The sequence below is a fragment of the Polistes canadensis genome, unplaced genomic scaffold, assembly GCF_001313835.1.
Source record: "Polistes canadensis isolate GaletaPanama2010 unplaced genomic scaffold, ASM131383v1 scaffold_502, whole genome shotgun sequence".
Classification (NCBI taxonomy): domain Eukaryota; kingdom Metazoa; phylum Arthropoda; class Insecta; order Hymenoptera; family Vespidae; genus Polistes; species Polistes canadensis.
Window position 1 is genome coordinate 204 of NW_014570049.1, and position 27,208 is coordinate 27,411.

A 27,208-nucleotide genomic window follows, 5' to 3' on the forward strand; every position below is an offset into this window, starting at 1 on the left:
AACTCCACCCATGCAGGATGGAACAGTAACTAACAGCACGACAAGCGAGAACGCTGCTACATACACTAGGACGCCATTTGATAAACAGTCGCCTTTAAGATGATATAAACATATATACAAGAAAAATCAAAACTTTAAAAACTTTTTCTCAAAATTGGCTTCGCGTTAGGATGAAATACTTTACCACAATAACACTCTACTTGTATACTACTAATATACCAAAGCTCGTTAAAATCCGTGAGGGCACAACCGTAAGGTCTCCTTGTAAGACTAATTGTAAGACTAATGTCTAAGAAATAGGGAGGAGATTTCCCGGTATATCGTGTAATGGTAAAATAATGTTCTAGAAATTATAAGCGTGGCGGGACGTCACAATAAATTCCAATAATGAAGAAATTGGCTGATCTTTTTTATGGTCCAACAGCAAAATTCAATAAAAGATAAAAAATCGTTAAATTTCTACTATTTAAGTTTACTTTTCGTGTAGAATTTACTGCTTTTTCGACGAAAAACGATCATTTTCTTCCTAAAATAGAAACTTTATATAGGCTAATAGTTAACTTAATAATAAATCTTTTTTTCGCAGTCTAAGATAATTTCTGAGAAAATTATTGTTCATGCACTTTCTTATATAGTTTAACAGGTAGCAAAGGAAAAATCCACCTAAAAAATCTTATTTACCCCCTTCTTTCTTATTTATTTTAATGTTTTTGTTAGCAGGATAAACTATGAAGATGATGCAATATTCAAAAGGACTGTAATAAGTTATGGTAAACGATACCATAAAATAATTATTTCTAACAGGAAATGAAGTATTTTAATCCGTTTATTGTTTTCCACGAAGCATTATACATGTATTATAGGTTTTTTTAATACATTTTCTTTTTTACAGATATGCACCATAAATTATGTACATTTATTTTTATTTTACTTTATTTTGGTAGATTGGAAAATTATTAAACATAAAATATACGTAATTTGTTATCTCCGTTAATGCATATATTGAAATTATGCTATGTTGTGTTATTTTTCAGAAAAAATCATCGTTGGTACTTAAATTCTACCCGGATGTATTCCTTGTTTTTATTTCTGGTCATTTTGTAATCACACTTCTCTCTTTTTTATGGATAATAATTGTAAGATTTTTGGTGAAACTCTTAGGGTGGGGTCTAAGAGTTAGGTTTCTTAAAAAACATTCTCGGTTAGATCATTTTCTTTGGTTTCAATTTAATTCGAATGTGGACATCTTCAGAATGCACATCCCGGGTCTTCAGAAGCGGTTACCTCCTCGTGGTCAGACCTGGGCAATGGTATTTTACTTTCAGTATAATGTTTAACATATTTTATATGTTATACATTCCATTGCAAGTAAAATCTAGCCAAAGACCGTTTACCATAAACATTATAAAGGTAATTAGTTTCTTTTAACTTCCTAATTAATACCATATTCTTTTACACCTTTCCTTGGTTCCTTTTATCCATTTCATATACAGAAACTAATTACTTTATAATGTTTTTAATATCTTTTTATATTTTTACTAATACTACACAGAACACACAATAAAGAATTGTTAAAATTTTGTGTTCATTTTACTTCATTTCACTTTGTTTCAGAGGAAGATTAATTCTAATACTAAATTTGTATTAATTATTCTGCTGTGACGCGAATAAATAAGAGGATTACGTTGGACAGAAAGATTGAAACTTTATATGATGCAGATAGATTTGTATAACATTATATTTATTAAGTATTGTTTATTTTTAAATAGTTCTTCACGCTTGTGTTTTATATAGTAAGAATATTAATTTATTATTTAAATTGTTTTTCTATCTAATTGATTAAGGATCAAAGACTTAACAATAGAGACTATGGAAGTCGGTGTTACGTTATAGTCAACATGTAACGTCAAGGCTAAAAAATATACCTTACTATTAGATACTCTTGTTGAAAATAATAATATTGATGTTTAATATCACATATCACTGCGTGCATTTACGATTATTAGGATATTGCGCGAGCAATCTTTTAACGACCCGTTGGTAAAGTTTTGCATTTCTTTTTTCATGAAGTCTCAAAAATTCCTGTCTCGCTACACTGACACTCTTTGGTTTACGCTTAATTCCTGGTGTATGTACTAAGAAGGCACCGTCGAGTACGACTAAACGATAATTTAATAGACACATCTCGAACATCTGTAAGAAAGTTTATCATATATTTATCTCTGTTGTTTACTCTGTTTTGGCAATTATCTAAAATACCTGAGCCATTTTATCTTGTTTTCCTTCCCAAGACATATTTTCCGTATAAAGGGGATCTTCTCGCATCCCTATGAAGACAGGCTCCCATCTATGATGCGGATATTCTCTGCGAGTAATAATAAGAGGTTTGACTTTTCCTGGGTCTGTCCTTATCATCCATCTGGTTAAGCCCGGAAATCTTTGGCAATGCGGGCACAGGAATCTAATGTAAATGATACTGTTGTAACATACATAATTATGTATGATAGAAATACGAGTATATGATTGTTTAGTTTCTTTTTGACAATTGGATACGACGCGATATATAATTGTTTCATATTGTACTCTATTGTTCTCTATTCGCTTTTACCTATACCTATGAAAGTAAACAGCCAGGCCAGCTTTAGCTGCAGACAGGAGTTCTCTTTTATTCGATGGGGGCTGCTCATTCTTATCGATTTCGAATACAGGTAGAACAAAGACGACGCCAAGTTTAGGCGGCCTACCATGGACCATAGCTACAAATCCAGAGGCTAATCTCTCGCTGGGTAACAGTTCAATGTCGGATACGAGGACGCGCACAGTACTAGCCGAGGTTCTAGCCACGTTCCTGGCTACGTTAATAGGATACGTCATACCGCTCTTCCATCTTTCGGTCTCCGTTCCTCGCCATTGTAGATCCGAGGCGGTACAATCATCTTTTTCTTTATAAGCTCGACCAAGCGCGGGTACTCTTCCCGCGGGAAATACTAAATGGACGGATACCTATTGAGGAATGAGATTGAAAAATAGTCAATTATTATTCGCTCTAGAGCTGAGCAATGGCCGCAGCTGGGCTTAAAGTTGCATGCTAATTGACACCACCTGCGCGTGCATTCGTTCGGGTTGCGTCTGATTAGATTGTTAAAGCACGATTCGATTGGTATCGAGATAGATCATGTAGCATCGCGACATTTAGACAGTTAGACATTTCTAACGAAGGAAAGTGCCACACGTCGATACTATTTGTCGATACTATTTGTCGATACTATTTGTCGATAATTGCTTCTACTTTGGGAGTATAATCTATGGGAGTCGTGCTTGTGGTAACTAGAGATAAGGAGATGATCGGAGGCGTAAAAATGGAAAAATGGGAAACTAGGTAACAAGGCGGATAGGCAGGACCAAAGGAAACCTTGGACATGGCTGTTTCACATCGACAAGCACGATCGAGCAGAGCGACGGCCAGGCCGGCGTCGAGGCCGGGCGCGAAAACGGCCAGGCTCAATGGTCCCTCCCACCTGCGGGCGAGTTCGACGATGCCGTAAACTTGATCGGCCGTCGCGTGAGTGCATAGAGTTATCGGCGGTGCATCCTCTCGGTCTCCTCGGTCTCTGCCACGTATAGCAAACGGAAGTACTCTATATGGGCTTTTCTCTCCGATCTCCGGTGTCCAGTTTATCTGCGAGGAAGGATATGAGAGGGAACGCGGTAAGCCGTAATACCAGATGCAAGAACTTTCATTTCCAGATGACCGACGACCGGCCATGTAAGCACCAGCGATATACGCGGACGTTCCACCCGGCAATACATCCTCTCCTCGATAACTCAACGATTGCACTCGACTTTTCTTTATTGCGTACGATCGTTCCTTTGAGTTCTCGATCGACAATAAATGAAGACGATAACCGCGATCGAGCAATAATCGACAAACAAAAAGTAAGAAGAACGCTAGAGTAAACCACACGATAATCGATCTTCGCGGAGGACCGCGCATGACTTTCTCTAATCTCACGATCAGAGAGATCGCGATAAAGAACGCAACATCCTATATTACGAAAAAGATGTGTCCATCGAGGCTCCGTTGCGTTCACTGCTACGCCAGATGTAAGGGCCGGAAAGTCATTCTTACGGATCGATTTGCTTGGCGCAGTCGTATTATTCACTGCCGTCGTTGCCGCCGCCGTCGCTGCAGCAGACTTATTTTCAACAAGGTTCATCGGACGATTGTAACTCCCTATCTTAATCTTTCAACTCATTTTGATTTATTTTTTTCCATTAACTTAAGCTTACTACTACTACGTTACGAACTTACTTATTTCTTTGTCCAAGCTGCTTAATTTAACTAACAATAAGATTAACGATAGCCGTTAAAACTGTGCGACGATTCGCGATCTAATTTTAGTGGGCCAACGGGTGGGAGAATCGTCGTGTTACCAACCCCCTTTCACGGGCGCTCAATGCTACGCGGCAAATACACAGAATACATAGAAAAATACACATTCTATTGACTATCAAATGAATAGTCAATTCAAAGGCAATAGTTATTAACGAATCGTTCGCTGTCACGAACGTAAGTTTCCCACGTTAGTTTTATTATTAGACATATTATATCAACTACCAGTCAAAAAGTTAGATTGTTCTATTTAAAAGAAGTTCACCAATGAACCTAAAGCGAGATTCCCTACGACGCGTTGCGTCGTTTATCTATTAGGGTTGCTTCAGCTAATAGAGGAAACATTATTCGCGCGCCAAGTTATTATCTAGAGTGTTATTAATACGATAGATCGAAATCGTTGAAATTCGGACCTGAGTTCTGTGAATCAAACGTAATCTCGTTGGAGAATAGAAGGAAGTCCGTTCGACAGGTGGTCGAAAAAGTTGGATCGCGTTAGCGACGGGCGCGTCTATCGCCTTTCATATTCTTTCTCGATGAACGTTCCCCTCTTCCCAATGCCACCGATCTTCGGTGGCGCCGCAACGTCCGTCAGTGATGTCTACGACGTCGCCGCCTCGTCTGACGTGGTAACGCACAGCAGCGAATTAGAACGACGACATGCAGCAACCGTCGCAGGCAATGCTCCCTCATATTTGGAATTTAGAAAAAGTCCCGTTGTTCGCGGGAAAGGATATCGTCGTGTCTCAAGAAACATTGTTCATCCGAAGAGAACAACAATTACGAAGAAGGCGCGCCGACGTTGCGTTACCACCGAATTTCGCCTAAAAATGACCGAACCTAGAGATAAGGATGAAGACGAAGAGGACAACGACGACGACGACGACGACGACGTTGTTATTTGCGCCGATAGTAAGTGTCGACTGATCGCTTTGATATTTTCGCCGTTTTCTTTTCCCATATATCCAAATAAAATACGATTCGAGGCCTACATTTACAATTGGTCGCTATTACGAGGAAGATTACATTCTCGCCTCGTAACTTCTTCGTCGCGTGCTACAAACTAAAACTTTTAAGGACAAATATGTTTGCTTTTTACACTTTCATTAAAAAAGAACATTTCTTTTAAATAATTTAGTCCGGATTCGTTCAAATTATTTTATTTCATAACGGCTTATGTAGTTATACGATCTCATAGTTTTCCTCCGTCTCCTACGTCGACAGAATCGATAATCATCGTGAAAACTATACTAGTATACTTGTATATATGCACGTATTTATGTATTACATATGTATGTATACGGGAACTTATCTCTTTAAAAATTGTTTCGAGCCAATCGTTATACGTCCTCGACACAAATATACACATGTATATATATATACACAAACATAGATGCATTCTTCGCTACGCTTCCGTTTGCAGTCTCGTGACAAATTTTCCAAGTTCAAAGTATAGATTTAATTTTTGTATCTGTGCACTCCAGTACACTGTGTTAAGGGGTTACATGGGTTTACTCAGGGAAAAAATAGCATATTTTCAACAATTTTTTGTTCTATATTAAAAATGGAATTCTTATTCAAACTTTTTATAGCATTTAAGATACATATTTAAAGAACATTTTCTAAAATTTTGGTTGAAAAATATTTTAAACTCAGCCATTGCGACGTCATTTCCGGTGACCCCACCGAAAAAAAGTGTTTTCGTGTTGACAGCAGAACTTATAAACGGTAAGGGGTTTTTCTGTTTAAAAAATAGGGTCTTTTAGTGAATACTTAAAACTAGAAACTGGACGAAGAAAAAAGAAAAAAATTAAAATTTGGATTTTTGGCAACGTTTTTAGCAAGATGGTTTCTTAAAATTCGATTTTATGAAAAAAACAAAAATCCTTCGTCCAAGTCCTTGTCAATAGTATCACGAAGACGTGTACCAAATTTCATCAAAATCGGTTAAATAGTTTTCGAGAAATCTTGACAACCGTCTTTAGAAAAAGCGTTTTGAGAAAAACGCGTTTAAAGATTTGAGTGCTGGTATAAGAGCCATTAAAGAGTGGAACTTTCCAAGGCTCTATCTTTAAAACTACTACTCCTATCGACTTCAAAATTCAATACAATATTCTAGATGAGTTGTAGAATTCAAAAAGATAAAAAAAAAAATTTTGTTTGAAAGTCGCAAACCCATGTAACCCCTTAAATTAAATTTTCAAACATTGAAATGCGATGAAAGATCGAACGTAGACTTTAACAAACTTAGGGCAGCTAGTAATGTTCGCGTAAATACTTTTCGATCGAAAGTTCTTCTATATACATATTAAGTACATGAACAACATCTTTTCTGTGAACACAGCTTCGACCATACCAAGGGAAATTTCGTCTTGGGTACAAAACAGCGTGCATCACGATAAAGCAACTAAATCTATAGCGTTACAAACGGCAGTAAGGGTACCTTTACGACTAAGATTCTTACCATCTCTCGAGGACATCATCGATGAAAATGATCCTGCATCTGCCAGTCCAAAATCTTCTGTCATTTGGAAACATTTAAGATTTTTAGGACGTCTGTTGCTCTCTCAATTCGGTAGGAACATCATTTGTTCCCCATTTTATTCGTCCGAATTTGACGGTAAACAATATCGACGTAAGGCATATGCATAACTATTGAATAATAATATTTTACAGAGAGTTGTTTTTCGCGTGTCGATCGTTTTAGGGGGCGTGAAGGGGGCGCGAAGGGGGCGCGAAGGGGGTGGGGAGAGTGGAGGAGGAGGTTAAGAAAATCAAAGATAAATGGAGAAATATTATTAACTCCATCTAGTAGTATACTTATAGTTCGCGCATTTTTACCTGATAGAAATAAAAATCATTTTTGTCAAGATAAGCGACAAGCGTTGATATCGTCTTCAGGACTCGTATGGTTGTTGAGCATATGGGCAATAGCCGGAGCTGCAGCCTTTTGCGCTACGGAAGGACCACGTGAACGTGAACAGGTTGTAGAATTAAAGGATATGCAGAAAGATCTTGCAGTTGGCTTAGCCACTGAATTGCGTCAACTACGTACGGAAAAAGAGGAAGACATGGAACCCCTATGGAGCGGCAAGGTGCGTCAATATGTTGCAAAACACGAGCAACTTCTTCTAGCAGCTGTAAACTCTGGGTACGGTGAAACCAACGACGGTGGTCAACTTTGGACCTTCCCCGGTTGCGTGCTCTTCGCTGTATCACTTCTCACCACTCTGGGTGAGCTGTCAGCTTCTTTTAAATCATGTCCAATGATCGTACCGGTGATCTTATCAAATGTTCACCTGACGACACAATGTAACATCTACGCTATTTATTTTTCATTACTCATTTGCAATTATGTATAAATACATGCTTCTAATTAATCCTCCTATCACCCAACAAATATCTCCCACGAAAGATAATAAGGACACGTAAGTAATATAAGGCTAATCTTTCATCTATTTTAAAAACTTATCGCTTTTAACTTGCTTGTTAAAAAGTTGTATATATACCATACACCGTTAAATACCATTTAAACAGATACGTAGAAACATCTAACTCGTCGTTTGAGGTATCGATTTTTTCATAGGTTTTGGGGCACCGGTTCCACGCACGAATGCTGGCCGTACCGCGGCCATCGTATTTGCAGCCATTGGTATCCCAGTGCATTTTCTCTTAATCATGAACGTCGGTATTTTACTAGCAGTCAGACTGCAAGAGTATGCAATTAGAAAAACATCCAATAAGGATTTACGAGATCCTATAGAAATTTCTTGTTCCCCACGACCAGTACCCAAGTGGGTCAAATTCGTCCCCTTTCTTTGTATCGGTAAGTGCACAATTAGAAACTTTTAAATTTATATTAGTAACAATATTTTTGATAGTACTTATCAATAAAATACTAACAGTACATGGTATACCTATATGTATAACGTATCTTACGTATAAAAGCGCCTTAAAGCGAATTTTTTTTTTTTCATATAACGAATGCACAGGGGGTTATTACATCCTCGGGGTTTTATGTTTCGGCATAGCCAGATCAAGACCATTGGCAGCGAGCGTCTTATTTCCTTTAGATTTCACAGCAGCCGGTGGACTTTCGACAACGTGCGGTTATGTGCGTGTCTTTTATGCGATATATTTGGAAGGTGCTGTCATTATAGCAGCAGTAGCTGTCGCCGTTCTTAGAGTATCGGCTACTCAGAGTTTGACCAATATCGGTCTAAGGTATGGTTTACTCACTGAAGCCTGATCAATAAAAAGAAAAAAAAAGAAAAGAACATTTTGACCGGTTTGGTTCGCGTATTGCAAACTAAGTATATCCTACGTGATTCTATAAGAATTCGTATGAAATCTCTTTTCCCCGAGAACCGAATGACGGCTATGTATGAGACTCGCACACGATAATTCGTTGATCTTTGATTTATCGACAAACAAACATATTGAATTAACTTTTACAAGTTTTATTAAATCTTCTTTTTTATATCATTATTTTCGAGAAGAAGTGCATATTGTTCAAAAATGTTTTCTACTAACTTCCTAGAAGAAATTTTTCATTGATTTTAAAAACAAACTTATAATCAAAGCCACGCGCTCATCAACCTTATAAATACTTTCATATCGTAAATTTTGATTTAGACCGATATTAATTAATGGTAAGACAAACTAAAATTACATACATTTTAATTTTTTATATAAAATTATACGATCGCGTTAAAAAAAAAAAAGAAAAACAGTACAAAATAAGAGATTATATTAAAATTATTAGTACATATTTTTTGTACAGTTTCTATTGCACAAATTCGTGTAATAATAAAGTAATATTGAAATTCAATGAATGTAATTTCGTCTTTGCCACTAAACCCAGAAAATCACTAGTTTCTACGTAAATTTAATATATTTCCAAATAAATATGATATTATAATACTTCTATTCTATGTGATATATAAATAAATTATACTCAAGAGAGATCCGTTTATGTGCAACAAGTATTTCAGTGAAAGGATATTAATCAGGGAGATTCGAAAAGGAAGAATAAATTAATTTCAGGTGACCCAATCGCACGGTCATTTTTACGTGACACTAACTTTTCATATTTATTTACCAGTAATACACGTACATCCTGTGTGAAACAGCTAATTAATCTTGTTAATGATTTTCAAGATGCGCATTGCATTGTTATATTACATAATCAAATGAAAATTATTTTGATGAAATGTAATGAGGAATTCCAAATATATTTAATCTGACAAACGTAACATTAATGTGAAACGTGCGATGTTATATAATCTGCATGTCAGTGTAATATCAGATCCTCCTTAATTATATACAAGATTATTGAATTTAGTCATTCTTTGTCGCATTCGTTACGATGCAAATATAGACAGTGTATTTAGTCAACAATTTTTTTATTTATTGCTAACATTTTTATAAGAAACTTATCACCTTATATAGTACTACCATTACGAGCCTCTTGTTTCCTTATATCATTACTATTTTTTTTTGTCCTATCGTTATTTTCAATATTAATATCTGAATCAATATTGGCAGACACATTATCTCCTTGCGCTTTATCACCCGGATGCTGAAGTATAGAAGATGAAGATTTATTGTTGCAAATCGATTCGTCTCCTAGGGCCACTCGTATGGAGCCTACCAAATTTAATGGCCCTACAAAGGATTGTTTGGTTCCTGCAGGAAAAAAAACACGCACAGATACATTATATTAATTATTGTGATAGAAGAAACTTGACGTTTATAAAGTTATGATGCGAAAAAAAGTGCAATTTCCAGTATAATTAGTAGGGATTATTTTTTCTATCGCAGAGTTACTACGTGAGATAAAGACGAGAGAAAGACGACAAAGAACGCTATCTATATAACCAAGTCGACATTTTAAACATATATTTTCTACATATCATATTGTATTTTCTTTGAAAATAATTACCTATTAAATTGCGCAATTGCCTACATTATTAGAAATGCAAATAAAACCTTATTTCTCAATTAAACGATGTACAATGCTCCAGGATATTTATTTCCGACACAATTAACTTACCTACAATGATTTTATCCAAAAATAGCTTTTTTAATTTTGTTAAGTAGGCCATTACTTTGAACATTTTCTACATCCTGCGACGCTTGAGTTTGCTTCTTTCGGCGTGCAGAGCCTAGAGAAGAAATGGTTTTAAATGGAGACTACGATTGTTTTTATGCCAAAGTAACATTTCTAATAAAATAATTTCTATTCAATTATTATATCTCTCTCTATATACGCATACTTTTATATGCGTATATTTGATCTCAATATTTATAAAGAAAAAGAGAATAATTAGAATTATAAACCACAAACCTCAATGAAACGCACGTGTCATATTTACTATACAATTTATTTGGTTAGCAAAAACAGATACAAGTAAAAAGAAAACTCAAGCGATGCACAGGTCTGACTGGTTCCTATGTAACATTCTAACATTTTATAGTTAGAATATTTGAGCCATAAGTGAGAGATCAATAAGCATAATGATAACTACTATTCGGAAGAGAATTATTTCACAAATACAATGTAATTATGATTGAAATATGAAGTAGACGAAAACGCTCGGAAAATAAAGAATTCAATTTAGTCGCTTAATCATTAGGATATCAAGATTTTTTATATTTATCCTTACCATCTGTTTTGTAAGTTATTCCATATATACTGCCAGGTGTGTCAGATTCAAGTTCGGCGTATGCTTGAAGTAAAGCTCTCTGTTTCTCAGTCAATTTTGCGGGCACGGTTATCTTAATATTTACGTAATGATCACCGTAACCATATCCATTTACTTTCCTCAAACCTTTGCTCGTCAAACGTATTTTAGTGTGCGAGCTGGTACCCGGACGAATCTGTACTGTCTGATCTTCATAGACACCTTCTATCCTTATTGTACCACCCAATACAGCTTGCGACAATGATATTTCTGCGTCAGTATGTACATCGGATCCATCTCTGCGAAAGTATTTGGACTTTTCCACGCGGAATGTTATAAATACTTCTTTATTATCAATAGCCAAGCGTACTGTTTGACCATCCTCTACTCCAGCCGGTACTGGTACAGTTACTTTTTTTCGTTGCACCTTTTGCAAAAGATTATACGATCTTTTATTAACGCAATCAATTATAATTGAAATTCTATAAAAATGCAATAAATTTAAATGATAGGTATACAATACCGTTTTTCCTTTCCCTTCACATTCGGAGCAAGGATATTTTATATATATTCTAGTACCATTACAATAACGACAAGTTGAGCGCATTACAAAAGGTCCTGTGCTAATAGTTTCCATTCCAGTACCTTTACATTGTTCACACCTGACAGCCCTCGTTCCAGGCTCACAACGAGAACCAACACATTTTGGACATGTATCCACTACGTTTAATTCAACATCTTTATTTACACCTCTGGCAGCTTGCGAGAATGTAAGATCCATTATTACCTATATGTCAAAAGAGATGTTATTTTGAAATGAATTCGTTGCAGATTAAAAATATAAGAAATACAAAATACCTCTTTTGATGCTGCAAAACCATATTTTGATTCTGCAAAATCTTCGAAATCACCAAACACGCCACTTTTAAAGCCAGCATCTCCAAAAATTTTTTTAAATAATTCTTCTGGATCAAGTGTAGACCTAAATTGCCACTGTTGTTGGAAGTCATTAGCACTTTGTCTACTTCCTTGACCCATTCCCATCTGCTCCGAGGTTGTACCCCAAGTATCATATTCTTTTCTTTTCGCATCGTCGCTTAATACTTCATAAGCTTCAGAAACTTCTTGAAATTTTTTACCCGAATCTGGATCACCCTTGTTAGTATCGGGATGATATTTTTTTGCGAGCTGGTAGTAAGCTTTTTTTATATCTTTTGCAGAAGCATTCCTGGATACTCCCAAAATTTCATAATAATCACGTTTTAAAACCTTTTGCGTCGTATGAATAATTCTACACTGCTGTACAAAATTTTCTATAATTCCTGAAAATTTGTGAAATATATAGTGAAACAAATATTTAAGATTCGAATATGTTAAATAAATCTTTTATTAGTACTTATTAAAATTGAATATTTTGTATTATGTATATATATACAGAATCGACAAGTTATATTTGAGAAAGTAAAAAATGATGTAATCTAGATTCTTCGTAATGTGAATAGTATACGTTATACGTTACGTTTTCCCATTTTCTTCTTATTCCAAGCACCGACATCCATCGCCAAAGTTGCAGCAGATCGCTGACATCCGTTGCATTGTTGTAAGACATTGCATGATAATTTATGAAGTTTATTACAACTAATTAAACTGATATTTTTTGGCCTAAAAATTATCGCAAGTCCTTTGCCGGTCGCCATGTTGCATAAAAGACGCATGGCTCCTTTTTCATATCACACAAATACAGTAAGCATACATAAATAACTGCTTTGATTTCTCTTTGAATCAACGGCGTTGATATTATTCAATTGATAAGAGACATAAATATAATATTTATATATTAGGAAGGTTTTTCGAAGAGAAAATAAATATAATAATTTTTTTTCTTCACTGTGGTCGGTATATTATTGTTTATCCTATCACGTGTGCTTACAATGCAAAGGATAGACTGAAAATGCTTCAGTGCAATTCTTGCTTTGCTTGGATCGACTTCATGCACGCCATCTCGAATTCCCTAAATTGTGTGCTGTTATTAAAATGCAGAGGTGCCACTACACTTTTATTTATAAAAATATATTTAAATATGTGGGATTAAAGATATGCGATACAAGATCTTATCATTTTATTATAAATACTCGTCTCTTCAGTTGTTGCACCTATCTAGGGCTAAAGTCCCTATGACACGTTATCAATAAACGTGAGTCGTGATGTCGGTAAATGGTCGATAAGTGGAATTTGACGTCACGACGCGACATCTACCGCTAAAAATTATAATGCTTTTTATAAATATATTTTTATATTTTCTCTTCTAAATCTCTCTCTAATCGCGCTCTCTGTTATCGCGCATTAATTGTATTGGAAAAATGATAGAAAACAATAGAAAAGAAATAAAAAAAACTCCTCTATCTAGGAGCTCAAGATCTATGATTTTCGTGCATATGTTCGCGCATTGATGATCGTAATTCACACGTGACACGGACAAAGTTCAAATCTGGGAGCATCAGGAGATATACTATGATAACGTGATTGAAATTCGGTGATGAATTCGATTATGGAAATTAATAGTTTACTGCTCGTATTCTAATGTCAAACTCGATTAAAATATATTCCAGTCTTTTTTGATTTGTGCATATCGTCTGAACGATGGAACAATGAAAACAAGTGTATTGCTGTACCCTAGGAGTTTCATATTCCTTTCGTTCTTTTGCATAAGTTATGAATCACCAGGTATAATAAAGTAGGGATAAAATAAAACATTTTTCACACATTATATGTACACATTCTATAATAAGAACATTGACATCGATATCTCGATATATTGTTTGAATCTAATTCGAAACATTCCGTATTTACTGCATTCAAATCGATGATATTGCTTAGAGTAAATTGTTTACAAATAATGTCACCATATGAATATTTGTGACAATAAAGTAATAGAAATGATATATCAATATGTACATTAAACGCACGAAAATACTGTGATAACGAAGCTGAAAAGCTCAAAGGGCAGTTACATGGTGAGTGAACGTTACTTACGAAATAGGTTATTCTAAAATTCCTGAGGAACGTTTTTGAACAGGCAACGTCTACCCAAAAAAGTAATATTTATTATACGTAACGCTGTATAATAATTTCTTAAACTTAATCAATTCGTTTTATTGTTTAGATCAATCTATTGTTATTAATAATAGGTAGTTTTTTTTTTTATTAAATCATCATGTAACCGAATGCATGATGCATGTTACATTGCGCCTTATTTATTTATACTTTCTCCCTCTCTTTCTCTGTCGATTATATAGAATAACAGATTGTTATTTTCTTAGAAGACAACTCTTAGAAGACAACTCTTAAAAGACATTAAATGTGGTAAATGATGTCTACGAAGAATGTAGTCGATTGGACAACCAATAATGTTAGTGTTTGGCTCGCTGAAAATGGACATTCACATTTTATATTATTATTTAAGAAGCACGACATAGATGGAAAGGTACTTCTAACTTTGAAAGAAGAAGATATAAAATCCGAAGCGATACAATCAAATAAAACAATAGGAGACTTAAAAAGATTGTATATCAGTATTAAACAATTGCAAAGAGACAATGTTGCAATGCTTTTTGAATTGGGATGCGTTGATTTGTTTACAACGCCACATTTTTATGGTCATCACAAACACGAAGTCAGTATTTACTGGAATTAGTATTTGTCTTAGAGATATTTTCAAATGAATGAATTATTTAACATATTATGCTTAATCACCACAGATGCCTAGCGTTGGTACAAATAATGAAGGTTCTATAGAGAATGAATTTTATTCTGCTTCGGTATCAGAAGATGGACACGCGTCTCATTTGCCTCCTGAAATATGGAAAGCGTTTATCAGCTTGGCATATTTATTTATCGTTACTTGGATTACTGCCTTTGTAATGGTAATAGTGCACGATCGAGTGCCAGATATGAAAAAGTATCCACCTTTACCGGATATATTTTTGGATAACGTTCCTCATATTCCATGGGCATTTGATATGTGTGAAGTTACTGGCACTATACTTTTTGCTATTTGGCTTATTGTTCTTATTTTTCACAAGTATAGGTAAAAATATAAGGCATACAAATTTTCCATTATATAGATCTATCTGTGTTTGATAGAAACGCTTTTCTCATGATTACCTCATCAATTTTTTCTGTATATCCCTCCATAGATTTATCTTATTACGAAGATTTTTCGCCCTCTCTGGTACAGTCTTCTTATTGCGATGCGTTACAATGCTCATCACATCTCTTTCTGTGCCTGGAGCACATTTACAATGCCAACCAAGAAAGGTGCCAGACGAAGATTGGACTAGGTGTGAACTATTATGATAAAGCGTAGCATAAATTTATTATTAAAGTAGATGTTAGCGCAGTCTTTATTAATGTATTTCAATAACATTGTTTATCTAGTTCTGCATACGTGGAGTTATATAACAAGATTGCAATGGCTTATGTTATCTGGCGTGGTGCTGGTATGTCTATACAAGGTGTTAGAACTTGTGGAGATTACATGTTCAGTGGCCATACAGTCGCATTAACTATGCTGAATTTTTTTATCACTGAATGTGAGTATGAATCCGAGTATGTAGAGTAAAATTAGTTTTACTTTTTCTTTCTTTTTCTTTTTTTAAATCTTCAAGCGGAAAAACTGGAGCACTTAAGAAATTGGCTTTTTTCATTTCCAGATACTCCAAGACAGCTCTACTTTCTTCACACCTTTACGTGGATGCTTAATATGTTTGGTATATTTTTTATCTTAGCTGCCCATGAACATTATTCCATCGATGTGTTTGTAGCATTTTATATAACTTCGCGATTATTTTTATATTATCATACTTTGGCGAATAATCAAGCATTGATGCAACGTGATTCGAATAGAACTAGAATTTGGTTTCCACTTTTTAGTTTCTTCGAATCGTCCGTCGATGGAATCGTTCCAAACGAATATGAGTCTCCATCGTTAATTGTTTATAATTTAGTTTGTAGAGGGAAAGATATTTGCAACTCTATACGATCGTTTATCTATTTTCGAAAGCCGCGGAGTAACGTAAATGGTAACATAAACAATATGAAAAAGGAACGCTAATAAAAAAAATATATATAAATATATATATTTTAATGTGTGATTTAAAACTTGAATATTGTGTTAGGAGTTGTTGGTACGAATACACATGAAAATATTTCAATGAGCGGTGATATCCGTACTCTTGATAAAATTAAACACTGGAAGATGATCATTTAACAAAAAATCGATATTATGAATGCATTGATTTTTCATTCTTGAATATTTTTAGAGTTTCTTAATCTAATCGTATTTAAAAAATATTCCTTCCAAAATATTACACGTACTCCCGTTTTCTTTTTTTTTTGTTTACCGTTGATTGTTACCTTATACTATTTTTGCATTAATATTTATTATCATTATTATCTACATTGAATTATGCTCTTTATTTAGTAATTTTACATTTATTGTTCAAATAGGAGTAAAACTTTGAGAAATAATGCTTCATTTTAGAAGCTCATAATTCTATGAAATATTGTAAATATTAAAGTAGGAGTTGCACAATTTTGTTAATTAATTTTATTAACAATTCTTCCATTGTGTAAGTTTTTACCAATGAAAGCCTAAAATAATATAACAGGGCGACTAGTTATCTATTCGTTTCATTATATTATATTTAAAAAAAACTAATAATAAAACTCACGTGCACTTGTTTTCTTATATATGTGCAATGTTATAATAATGTTTGAACATTATGTTTTTTAAAAATGCATTAACATTATGACACTTATACTGTATTAGTATGAAATGCGAAGGAGAAAAATTACAGCATTGTATATATATATAGTACCGACACTAAAGTAGAGTTTATATAGACTGTTTTATACAAAAAGATATAGAAAAAAATTGTGTGATATAATAAGAATTCTACATATTTCTATTCTACTGTAAATCGTATCAAGTTTTAATTGTTGGTCGTCATATAATTGATTAATTATTATCAATTATAGGACATATAGGATATAAAGGTACAACTAGTTGTAAAGATGTGATTTTTTTGCAACAGAAGAATAAGTAAATCGAACGGCACTGCTTTCGACCGTTGATTTGCGTTTATTAATAGATAAAAAGTAAGAAATTGAAAGCATATAATTTATAAGGATCGCATGGTTATATTTTTTTACGTTTGAAGAGAAAAAAAATGGAAACATTTGATTCTCTTATTAAAATAAATAAGTCTACGCGTGTTAAGTAATCGAAAAATTTTGTATCCCTTTCGGAGATTAATCGGAATAGCGTTCAATGGGCTATTTAATTTTGGCCTAATCGTAGCTTTTATATGATACCGATTTATTACGATATGCGCGCTACAGTTTGACCAATTTTATTAAAAAATCATGTGTACAAATGTTTTATCGCAAAGATACACGCAAGCACGCAGATTTGTACGTAAATTTGCAGTGTTGCAAATTAGTATGTACGCAGATTTGAATGTAGGGTTAATCAAAGAGGCTATTCGCGAACGAAAATAACGTTTTATATTTAAGTTTTTCTATTGAATCACGCACGAATCGAGGAACATGCGTGTGTGATTTTACACGGACATTATATAATTAAATACATATTTATTTAATATATCATTAATTAGGCATATATGTATGAATACGATTAAAACGATAGTAAATGGCGCATTACAAACAGTAGCGCGATTTTCGACGGATATAATATAACAATCTTTCATTTATTAAATATATTATTATTTTTGGTATATAAATATATATATCGATAAGAAGGACTGAAATATCTCATCGAACTTTATTTGAGCGCGCGCGCGCACACACACACACACTTACGTTAAATTTGTATAAATAAAAAATAGAAAATATGTACTTATATTTCGGTTTTTGAAGAAAATATTCTTGTATAAATATTCATAAAAATGAATAGGAATGTAAATATCAAAACGCATAGTATGTGCTTATAATGATGTTTTATAAGAGTCATAAAATAGCATTGATTTGTCAGAAATAAATAAGGAATAATGTATATAACTATGCATATATATATATATATATATATATATATATATGCACGCTTGCGAATCATAGTTTCGATATTTCTATAATTTTATGTTTACACATGAAATGTATATATATAGTTTTATAAATAATTTGAGTACATAGTTATAGTATTTAAGTAACATTTTCTTATTATTATTTTCATTATATTTTCACGATATTTTCACGATCAAGGGAGATAGATTTTATAACGTTGTCACCAATGTTGAAATAAAGACTTTTGAAGAATTTAGTCTTCGTCTTATTTCATCGGAATTAGAAATAGTAATTATTCAAAAAACCATCGATGGATGCTTCGTCGTTCTATATTACAATATATATATTTGAGTATTTTAAATAATTTACGTTCACGAGAGACAATATAACTACGATAGAGGTGGTAGTTTGTGATTAATTTTGTAGAAACAACTAAAATAGCGTATAGATCTATAATTAAACGTTGGAAGTGACGTAGCACGATGCTATTCACAGTGGCACTAGTTTGATGATTCTTACCGAGCATCTTGGTCCATACGTACAATATTTGGCGATAGCTGCGAACGAGAGCTTTATCGTCGGAGAAAAAGTGCAAGAACAAAGAAAGAGATTATTTTATATGAGAATATATATATTTACGAGGTAATATATATATTTACGAGGTAATATATATATATATATATATATATATAGTAACAAGGATAAATCTATCGGCCCTCTGTGTGTGTGTGTGTGTGCGTGCGTATGTGCGCGCGTGCGTGCGTGGTGCAAGAGCGAGCGAATTTATATACGTATATATAGACATATGTAAAAGATGAATTCAGTGAAATAGTTTTGAATGATTTTGAATTATCGGCAATCGAGTAATCCGATGAAAGGTATCTAAGTATAAGATTATTTAAAGGAAGATGCAGAAAAATGTGAAAGAGGGAGAATGTTCGGTATGCGGTAAAAATGCTAAGCTGAAATGCAGCGACTGCAGGCGCAGCTTTTATTGTAGCAAGGAACATCAAAAGGAAGACTGGCCACGACACAAATCTATTTGCCATGCATGGGAAATTAAGGAAAACGAAGAGGTAGGGAGATATTTAGTCGCAAGTAGAGATCTAACGATCGGTGAAGCGATCATTTCAGAAGGGCCACTCGTTTGGGGAGCCGCACCTCATACGCGTAATAGGGTGTGCATCGGTTGCGGCCTACATTGCGAGGATGTCGAAGCGAGATGTACCAAGTGCTTCTGGCCGTCCTGCTCTATTAACTGCCAGGCTCTCTTTGCTAAAGACGGCCACGAGTTGGAATGTGCCCTTCTTGCAAAAACCAGAATCTTTCCCAGGTGAACGGTTTGACGTTACTACTGTACTCTACTAGAAAGTAGAAATGTAGATATACCACGTACCATCAGTATATGTCATATATACATCGTATATGTACATCGTATATGTACATCCATTTATATCGCGGCCATTGTACATTATGTAGAATATATCTATTAATGTACCGTTAGTATCGACCGATCGATTTTCTATCTCATTTTTCATTGATCATCTTATTTCCATCGTAGATGCGACGTTTTGCTAGCTATAAGAATGCTCATACTTTGGAAGACTAAGTCGAAGCGTTGGAAATTATTGGAAAAGCTACAGAGTCACGAAAATGCTCGCGGTCCTGGAACCGAGGCATACGAAGAGGTACAAGAGGTAAAAAAGCATCTTGGACCACTTATCGCGGTCGATCCTTCCTGCGCTAAGATTTTGCCGAAAATTTGTGGACTGATCGATGTGAACGCGCTCGAAACTGTACCACCGGATGGTTCCGTCGCTATTTATCGTACAGCTTGCCTTTTGGAGCATCGTTGCTTAGCAAATACACGACACTCGTTTGCTTTGGACGAGAAAGGTAGACCGATCATTACTGTCCTGGCTGTTACCTCGATCAAAAAGTAGGTATTATAAATGCGTTAATGAAAGCAGAGTTAATGAAATATTTTAACAGACATGACATTTTAAAGGGGCGAACATTTGAGTACGAACTATACTCACGCACTTTGGTCAACCAGAGCGAGGAGGCAACATTTGCTCGCGACCAAATATTTCTCTTGCTCGTGCGAACGATGCGCTGATCCAACGGAATTAGGAACGCATCTCGGTACTCTGAGATGCCCTTACAACGACGCTGGACTCGTTCTTCCGATAGATCCGTTGAACTTTGAAACGGAATGGTCCTGCAATAAGTGTCAAGGTACTCTTCGGGCCTCGGAAGTCACTGAGTTAACGGACAGACTCGAGGAAGAAGTCGAAGAGGCAATGAGATCTCCAAACAAGGCTGCGTTTTCCGATCTTCTTTCTCGGTAAGCGATGCTTCCTGCTTGACACGATTCTACTTTTTCTCCTTTTTCTCCTTTTTCTACTTTTTCTACTTTTTTCTACTTTTAATTCTAATCTTCGTATGCTCGTTATATTATCTATATTCATTCATTCCTTTTAGACTTCGCGCTCTTCTACATCCAGGCCATCAGCACTGTATATCTCTTGGACATTCTTTGATACAATTATTACCGTCTAGAGATCCACTAAAACTCGAGCTTTGCAAGCTTATAATGAATACCGTCGCCGCGATAGATCCGTATTACGCGCGATTGACGCTTTATGCCGCCATTACTTTGCGAGAACTCGCTTATTGTCCAGGACAAGACAAGAAGGCACATTTGTCGAAAGCTGCAACTTTATTGATGTCAGAGCCCCCAAAGAGCCCAGGCGCTAAATTATTGCGACTGATAAATTCTGAATTGGAATATGCTTGATGAGTGAATAGACTTTTTGTGCATCTATGTGTAACTATGTATGATTTTATGTTTTATTTGACGTATAATTTGACGTATAATTTTACGGCCTAATCCTATGTAATTTTATAGGCTTAAAGCAAAGTGAATTTGTCCAAAAAATACGAATTAATAGGAATTTTATTGAATGCTATTTTTATCCAGTATATTTTATTATACGTATATATTTACATACGTATTATAGAATCGATAAAAATGAATTTTATGATATTTCATTGAGCACCGTGTGATAGGTGAATGAAAGCGTAAGAACGATTTAATCGTTAGATAAATCTGGCAAGTACACTTGCGTTAACGACTGCGTTACGGATGCAACAGACAGGTACGTTTCGTGCGTACGCCTAAAAGAGGATAAGACAAGGATCGACCTTTGAGCTGAGCCGTGATTTGCAAAAGATACGCCTTTCCTGGTTGGAGTTTCTTTATGGTAAACGGTAGAGCTCTGTCCTTTGGCGTGGTCTTCCTTTCTTCGCAGACCTCGAACGTATATTCGGATCGACGACGACGATGGAGACCGCACTGATCGGGTACGTTAGTAACGCTGCTCAAACTCGAGGAATCTTTCAATTCTCTTACGAGAATGCAATATTTCGCGGCACCGGCAGACTCTACTCCGATTGTCACCTCGTCGCAGTTTCTCAAAGAGCGATATTCGCGTGGCGTGCTTCTCGACGGTACCTAACGAAATAATGTGTATTTCAATGTATATATTTCAATGTATATTTCAATGTGTATTTCAATGTGTATTTCAATTTGTATTTCAATTTGTATTTCAATTCGTATTTCATTGAAGGATATATCCTTAGTAGAAGGAAGAGGTACAAGTACCTGCGGATAAATCATCGAAGACTCCTGCGTAACGAGCACTTTGATTGCCGAGACCCGTGCTAATTCTTGCGGTGTAGCAGATATGCGCAGAATATAAGCTTTCCCCGAGGGTAGTAAAGGTACTCGGAGAAATGCATATCCCACAACTTCCTTTTCCTACAAATCGCCAAATAGAGAAAGACTAAAGTTGCATCGATAGAATGTCGCTTTTGTAATAAGAATTACCCGCAGTATTCCTGGAGCGCTTAATTTGGCCTTGACTATGCCACCGCCGCAAGGAAGAATGTGGAAGATACTAGATGCGTTCTCCGGTGGGCGATAACGGAAATTGACGAAACCATCGGTTTTTCTCAAATTGACCGTAGCGTAACGTCCCGTGTGTAACATTAACTCGGGCGTCTTTCGAAATCTTATGGCATCGGTGGCAAGTTTGTTCGAAACGTTATTACGCATGTTAACCTGCAACAAAAAGTATAGTATAGTAATATCGTAATTGTTGGCGGCCGTTAGGACGTTCGTCGCGTTCACCGCGTTTATTTTAACCAACCACGTATAGAGTAAAGTTGTACGTAGTGTCGAACTTCATTCTGTGAAGAGTTAATTTAGTTTGTCGTACGCAATGAAGCCCTTCCGGGATACCCCGATATTGATGCTCCTTGTTGCTTGAGGAGCTTGCCTTGCCAACGGCGTGCGACGAGTGAACGACAAGAAAGTTTTGTGCGGCGCAAAGAGTCGAAGGATGGGCTTCGGTTCCCGACGTAACGGCCAAACAATAGTTGGATAGGTGCGGATCTACGTGGCTAGATGGGCAAATCAAGAGCAAGGAAATAAAATCGACGATCAAACGAAAATGATCAAAGTTATCCTACCTTTTGTTCCAAGATATGGTTAAACGACGTTTGCTTCTTCTCTGTTGAAATCTTAAGGAACGTTGACGATTATCTTTTTCGTACGCATAAAATCCTGACAGATGATTCAAGGCGTTGGAGGTTGCGTACAACAATACCGTGCTTGGATCGGATTTTTCAAGTTTCCTACCTCGCATTGATTTGATTTCAAACCAATACAAACCAGCGCGCGTTCGGGCTATCGTAAAATTTTGATCTTCTGCTCCTTCGTACGTAAACAAAGGCGATCCTGGTTTAAGAGTTTTCACTGGCCATCGTGTTTGATCTACTTTTCAGTGAGCAGAAAAATTTGATTTGAAATTAAGCAGGAAAAGTATCACTAGATATCTACCTTTTCCACTAAGTCGAACTTACATTTTGTTCCTTCGAATTTTCGATCGTTTTCAGGTGTTTCTACGTAACTCACCGTCCACGCGATCGGACCGCTGCAGGGACTGACGAGCAACGTCAAAGGTGGACCTTCTCGCGGGTTCAAATAATAAAACCTACAATAATGTTATCTGCATCCAGTATGTCTTGTTCCAAGTTTGTTAGTATCGAAGAGATATTGAAAGAAAGATGGTAGAAGAAGGATATGTGGGTTTTTTACGTGCGAAGCCCATAATATAGGTAGAGTATATAAAATAGGTAAAAGGCGGATGAGGCTATATTTAGTGAGTTGGTTTGATCACGTAGTTCGTGTGGTCAACGGCAGCGGCAACTGCAGCGGCAACTGCAGCGGCAGCGACAACGGCACGCTCGCGTCGGTTGAGTTTGTCAGTCTTCTTTCTTCCACCCTTTTTATCCTTTAGCTTGCGTATGCTTTGGGCGTCGGGCACGCACGTGCTCTTTCCCTTTTTCTCTTTCCTCGTGACATTCCCCTCGTTAGCTAGTCGGAGCTGTCTTTGCCATTAGTGTTGGTGCCGATGCTGCTGCTGCTGCTGTTGCTGCTACTGCCAGGGAGACGGCTATTGTAAAATTAGCGCCGGGACACAATGCCGGCGTCGCGGCGTCTGGGGTCGCGGCAGCCACGACCCCCGTGATCTAAATTCGGCCGCCGAAGCCGCGGCGGGACCTTCCAATTGATTCTGTCATTCGACTTCGTTCAAGGACCGCGAGCGTAGAGGAACGAGCAAAGAACCTTTTGTAGGAACAATCTTTTTCAAAATGTACCTTTCTTTGAACAAAAATATATAACAGATAGATTATTGACTGCTTCCAAAACAACAATCTGTTCCGATCTATTTCGTACGTAGGCTGACGTCTTGCCGAGAAGTTTTGAGAAAAAAAATCTTAGATATATAGCAGTGCAGCCGTAGCCGCTTTTCGTGGAAAAGATCCGATAGTAGAACTTTTATGGTGCGTATCGTCGCGACGCGAACATCGCTCCCCCGGAACATAACTACTTCTCCCTTCACGGATCGCGACAAGTTGCGCTCCTCGAATAGGGACGACTCCTCTATACGAGAGAAGAAATTAGACGCTGTCGTCGCATTCTCTTACCAATTACATTGCTAAATCGATCCTTTCTTTGTACACGAACAAATAATTATACTCCGAGATTCTCTCTCTCTCTCTCTCTCTCTCTCTCTCTCTCTCTCTCTCTCTCTCTCTTTCTCTTTCATCGAGTCAAATGTTCAAGAAATAGTATAATCGTATTTTTGAAGGATTTATTTTTCTACCATATGCAATCGCATTCTAAACCACCTGATATCGGATCACGCGTACTTTCGTTATTCTCGCGGAGTTTAAAAAAAATGAAAGAGCAGTGAATTATAATGATATCGTAATAAAATGCCGAAACAGGGAGTAATATTATATTTCTATATTCGTTTATGTGATTTCGATATGTGAAATTTAGTACGTGATTCGCGAGGCAAAGGGGTAAACGTTCGAAGGCTTATGCGTCATACGTGCCTCGTAAATACGAAAGAAAGTTTGATTATAACGAATATACATCTTTTTGCTCTTTCGTTCCGCACGAGGGATGCAAAAATAGATCCGTTCTATATTCTTCCTCGTTTCCTCCTCGTTTCTTTCTCGCTTCTTCCTCTTTGTTTCGCGAAAAGAAAAAAAGTCAAGAGGATGTAATCGAATATGTATTTGATCACCGAGATAAAACAACGATAGAAGAAATTAGGATAGATAAAAATGGACGTTACAGCTAGTTTTAGGTATTTTGGGGGCTATATTTTTGGTATTAAAGTTGGAATGCTCACTGCGACACATTGCCCGGTCGAAGAGTTGCCGGTATCTGGTATTCGGGATGCAACACGCCGGTCCTGTTGAATTCTTGAGCGCGTGTCGGTCTCTCGGCGCCAAAGGGTCTCGGACTGCCTATCGTCCTGCGAGTCAAATAGGATTTCTCCTCTTGCTCCCGTTGCTGCCGAGGCTGCGGTTGAAAGAATTTCTCGCAAAAGGCGCATCCGGTGCACCGAGATGTAGAAAGTGACGCGACCAAGAGCAGGAGGAGGAGGAGCCGCGGACGGTAAGACGACATCGTGACTATTGCCGTGACTATTGCCGTGACTATTGCCAAGACTCTATATTGCCACCGTACAAAAGGATTTTATAAAAGGAAGGAGAAAGATCGGGGAGAAGTAGGAATAGGGTTGCGAAGATAGGAGAAGAGGACGACGAGGTGTCTAAAGGAGAATAGTGCCGACGCCGACGATGACGACGACGGCGACGGCGACGACATCCGTCGTCCAGTGGCGAACGAGTTCGACTGTGTGTCGAGCAGCAGTACAAGGCAGAAGACGACGACGACAACGACGATGATGACGACGACGACGACGACGACGACGACGACACCAGGCTGCCACTGGAGCTGTAGCTTAGGAAACCACGCCAAAGACGACCAAACGAAATAACCCCTCTTCCTTTCCTACGCACCCGACGACTTGGTCTTCGTCTCGTCTTCTGGAAGGAACCCTCGCGATCCCTTTCGCCTCCTCTCCCCTCTTCCGTCGCCACCTTTGGCGCCTCTCTCTTCCCCCTCCCTTTCCACATGCCGCCCTTACGCTCTCTTCGTTCCTTCCTTTCTTCCTTCCTTCCTTTCTCCCCCGGGTGACCTCATTAATAAGCTTCTTACCCTTCTTACCCTTTACTTTGCTTTTCTCTCTCTCTCTCTCTCTCTCTCTCTTTCTTTCCAAAACAATGCGCAATACTTAAATAGGTAATCCTTGAATATTTGCTGCCTACTCGGGTGGAAAGTGTTGCGATTATCTGTGCGCGACATACCTATAGTCCTTTGGTCGTAGAAAAAAGATAATTATTGGAACGTATGGGAGTAGTCAGCAAGATTGGCTGCATAAGGCAAAGCAAGGCGGATGGACGTCACCGGGGCATCAAACGACCTTCCTGTTTCATGGGGCGCGAGGAAAGAAGAAGCCGATATGGCGCGAAGATCGCGTAGAAAGGGAAGTTAGTATAGGATGGGACGATGATGACAGCAGGTCTGGCGGGTGGCAGGCCAATAAATCATGGCCTGCAGTGTGGGAACCTCCGACTATATGCTCCACGCGTGCAGGATATACCATCGGTAAAACATTACTCCCGAAGCAAAAATCTCACAAAGCGCGACTATTCTCTTTAGTTCAGATTTTTTAAATATCTATTAAACTAAAGAATTTTTTTTTTATTGGGGCAACGCGTATTTGTTCTTCGTTCTTTTGACGTTTCGAAGCTGTCAAAATAAGTGTAAAAATATAAAATGGGAAGGTTAGAGGGTAAAGAAACAGCATGTTCTCCGAGTGCAAAAAGAGCGTTTGTTTGTTCCCTAGGCCTGAACATTAGCGCCTCGAATGTCGGCTCCGATGATCCATCGGGTATCGAGTTTACACTTCTCTCTCTCGCGCTCTCGTTCTGCGAAGACCTATTACGTTTTACCTCTTTGCCACCTTGCGATATTGACCCTGCCTTCTTCGAGAGCGACACCTTCCAAGTGTCATCGTATAACCGAACAAGAAAATTGTAGCCAACCAGCAAGCCAGCTACTGCAGCAGCGGAAGACCGTCCCTCCTGGCTACTCCGATGTCGCACCGGCAATTCGAGATCTTATTCGCGTGCATTTGCTCTCGCTCGTCGTAGATACCCTGCGAAACCAAAGACAATCGGTCCTTGCAATAATTATACAATTGATATCGATTTTCCCTTTGAAGGATATACCTACGTTCTCAGGTACACTTTACGTAGCTGCTAAGGTAGCACAAGATGAATCTTGGTCGCTGCTTCGCTCTCTCCTCTCCTGGAATTCTGATCTTTTGCTTGAACCGGCGTATTACTTATTTATTAGGACCGTACCCGGGTGGTCCGCGACATGACGGAATCGATTACGCGAGTTCGCGGAACTGGCCTTCCGCTCGAACCCCTTCGGAATTATGCTTCCACTCGTTCAAATTCGGCGTTCCTCAACCTCCTTCTATGTTGTCTCTCCCTACCTCTTCTTCCTACCTACCTGCCTCCCTTTCTGCCTCCCTTCCTGCCTCCC

The 27,208-nt window shown here is 37.1% G+C and overlaps 6 protein-coding genes across 17 annotated transcripts; 3 read left to right on the forward strand and 3 right to left on the reverse strand.

Moving 5' to 3' along the window:
• Window positions 1–805: 805 nt before the first annotated feature.
• LOC106792619 (beta-1,4-glucuronyltransferase 1-like) lies at window positions 806–4,276 on the reverse strand. Of its 3 annotated transcripts, XR_001382319.1 has the most exons (5): window positions 3,413–4,275; window positions 2,609–3,003; window positions 2,260–2,461; window positions 1,926–2,193; window positions 806–1,300 (listed from the first exon to the last, which is right to left on the reverse strand). XR_001382319.1 is itself a non-coding variant. In XM_014759103.1 (4 exons), the coding sequence occupies exons 1-4, from the start codon at window positions 3,992–3,994 to the stop codon at window positions 1,981–1,983; spliced, it is 1,392 nt and encodes a 463-aa protein (XP_014614589.1). In that variant the 5' UTR covers window positions 3,995–4,276; the 3' UTR covers window positions 1,723–1,980. The 3 variants fall into 3 exon arrangements, 2 of the variants coding, with proteins under 2 accessions (XP_014614589.1, XP_014614590.1); XM_014759103.1 differs by lacking the exon at window positions 806–1,300 and having other exon boundaries at window positions 1,723–2,193; window positions 3,413–4,276; XM_014759104.1 differs by lacking the exon at window positions 806–1,300 and having other exon boundaries at window positions 1,723–2,193; window positions 2,615–3,003; window positions 3,413–4,272.
• A 65-nt stretch (window positions 4,277–4,341) lies between these two features.
• On the forward strand, window positions 4,342–8,738 carry LOC106792618. Of its 4 annotated transcripts, none has more exons than XM_014759099.1 (5): window positions 4,342–5,305; window positions 6,738–7,028; window positions 7,295–7,627; window positions 7,980–8,219; window positions 8,386–8,738. In XM_014759099.1, exons 1-5 carry the CDS (start codon window positions 4,930–4,932, stop codon window positions 8,640–8,642), a joined length of 1,497 nt encoding a protein of 498 aa, XP_014614585.1. In that variant the 5' UTR covers window positions 4,342–4,929; the 3' UTR covers window positions 8,643–8,738. The 4 variants fall into 4 exon arrangements, with proteins under 4 accessions (XP_014614585.1, XP_014614586.1, XP_014614588.1 ...); XM_014759100.1 differs by having other exon boundaries at window positions 4,343–5,305; window positions 6,738–7,013; XM_014759101.1 differs by having other exon boundaries at window positions 4,349–5,305; window positions 6,738–6,968.
• A 1,043-nt stretch (window positions 8,739–9,781) lies between these two features.
• LOC106792617 (protein tumorous imaginal discs, mitochondrial) lies at window positions 9,782–13,079 on the reverse strand. 2 transcript variants are annotated; one of them, XM_014759094.1, is made up of 6 exons: window positions 12,599–13,079; window positions 11,938–12,401; window positions 11,603–11,866; window positions 11,062–11,506; window positions 10,449–10,560; window positions 9,782–10,081 (listed from the first exon to the last, which is right to left on the reverse strand). In XM_014759094.1, exons 1-5 carry the CDS (start codon window positions 12,792–12,794, stop codon window positions 10,460–10,462), a joined length of 1,470 nt encoding a protein of 489 aa, XP_014614580.1. In that variant the 5' UTR covers window positions 12,795–13,079; the 3' UTR covers window positions 9,782–10,081; window positions 10,449–10,459. The 2 variants fall into 2 exon arrangements, with proteins under 2 accessions (XP_014614580.1, XP_014614579.1); XM_014759093.1 differs by lacking the exon at window positions 10,449–10,560 and having other exon boundaries at window positions 12,599–13,076.
• A 296-nt stretch (window positions 13,080–13,375) lies between these two features.
• LOC106792624 (sphingomyelin synthase-related 1) lies at window positions 13,376–18,160 on the forward strand. Of its 4 annotated transcripts, none has more exons than XM_014759110.1 (6): window positions 13,376–14,093; window positions 14,400–14,752; window positions 14,838–15,166; window positions 15,276–15,419; window positions 15,517–15,671; window positions 15,792–18,160. In XM_014759110.1, the coding sequence occupies exons 2-6, from the start codon at window positions 14,447–14,449 to the stop codon at window positions 16,190–16,192; spliced, it is 1,335 nt and encodes a 444-aa protein (XP_014614596.1). In that variant the 5' UTR covers window positions 13,376–14,093; window positions 14,400–14,446; the 3' UTR covers window positions 16,193–18,160. The 4 variants fall into 4 exon arrangements, with proteins under 4 accessions (XP_014614596.1, XP_014614598.1, XP_014614599.1 ...); XM_014759112.1 differs by having other exon boundaries at window positions 14,403–14,752; XM_014759113.1 differs by having other exon boundaries at window positions 13,376–13,803.
• A 109-nt stretch (window positions 18,161–18,269) lies between these two features.
• On the forward strand, window positions 18,270–21,130 carry LOC106792623. Of its 2 annotated transcripts, XM_014759109.1 has the most exons (6): window positions 18,270–18,562; window positions 18,658–18,804; window positions 19,067–19,495; window positions 19,724–20,101; window positions 20,171–20,509; window positions 20,647–21,130. In XM_014759109.1, the coding sequence occupies exons 2-6, from the start codon at window positions 18,671–18,673 to the stop codon at window positions 20,960–20,962; spliced, it is 1,596 nt and encodes a 531-aa protein (XP_014614595.1). In that variant the 5' UTR covers window positions 18,270–18,562; window positions 18,658–18,670; the 3' UTR covers window positions 20,963–21,130. The 2 variants fall into 2 exon arrangements, with proteins under 2 accessions (XP_014614595.1, XP_014614594.1); XM_014759108.1 differs by having other exon boundaries at window positions 18,270–18,804.
• Window positions 20,994–27,208, reverse strand: LOC106792621 (protein NDNF). Of its 2 annotated transcripts, none has more exons than XM_014759106.1 (7): window positions 24,936–27,208; window positions 23,092–23,222; window positions 22,699–23,002; window positions 22,377–22,629; window positions 22,055–22,288; window positions 21,830–21,985; window positions 20,994–21,679 (listed from the first exon to the last, which is right to left on the reverse strand). In XM_014759106.1, the coding sequence occupies exons 1-7, from the start codon at window positions 25,214–25,216 to the stop codon at window positions 21,305–21,307; spliced, it is 1,734 nt and encodes a 577-aa protein (XP_014614592.1). In that variant the 5' UTR covers window positions 25,217–27,208; the 3' UTR covers window positions 20,994–21,304. The 2 variants fall into 2 exon arrangements, with proteins under 2 accessions (XP_014614592.1, XP_014614593.1); XM_014759107.1 differs by having other exon boundaries at window positions 21,830–22,010; window positions 22,699–23,005.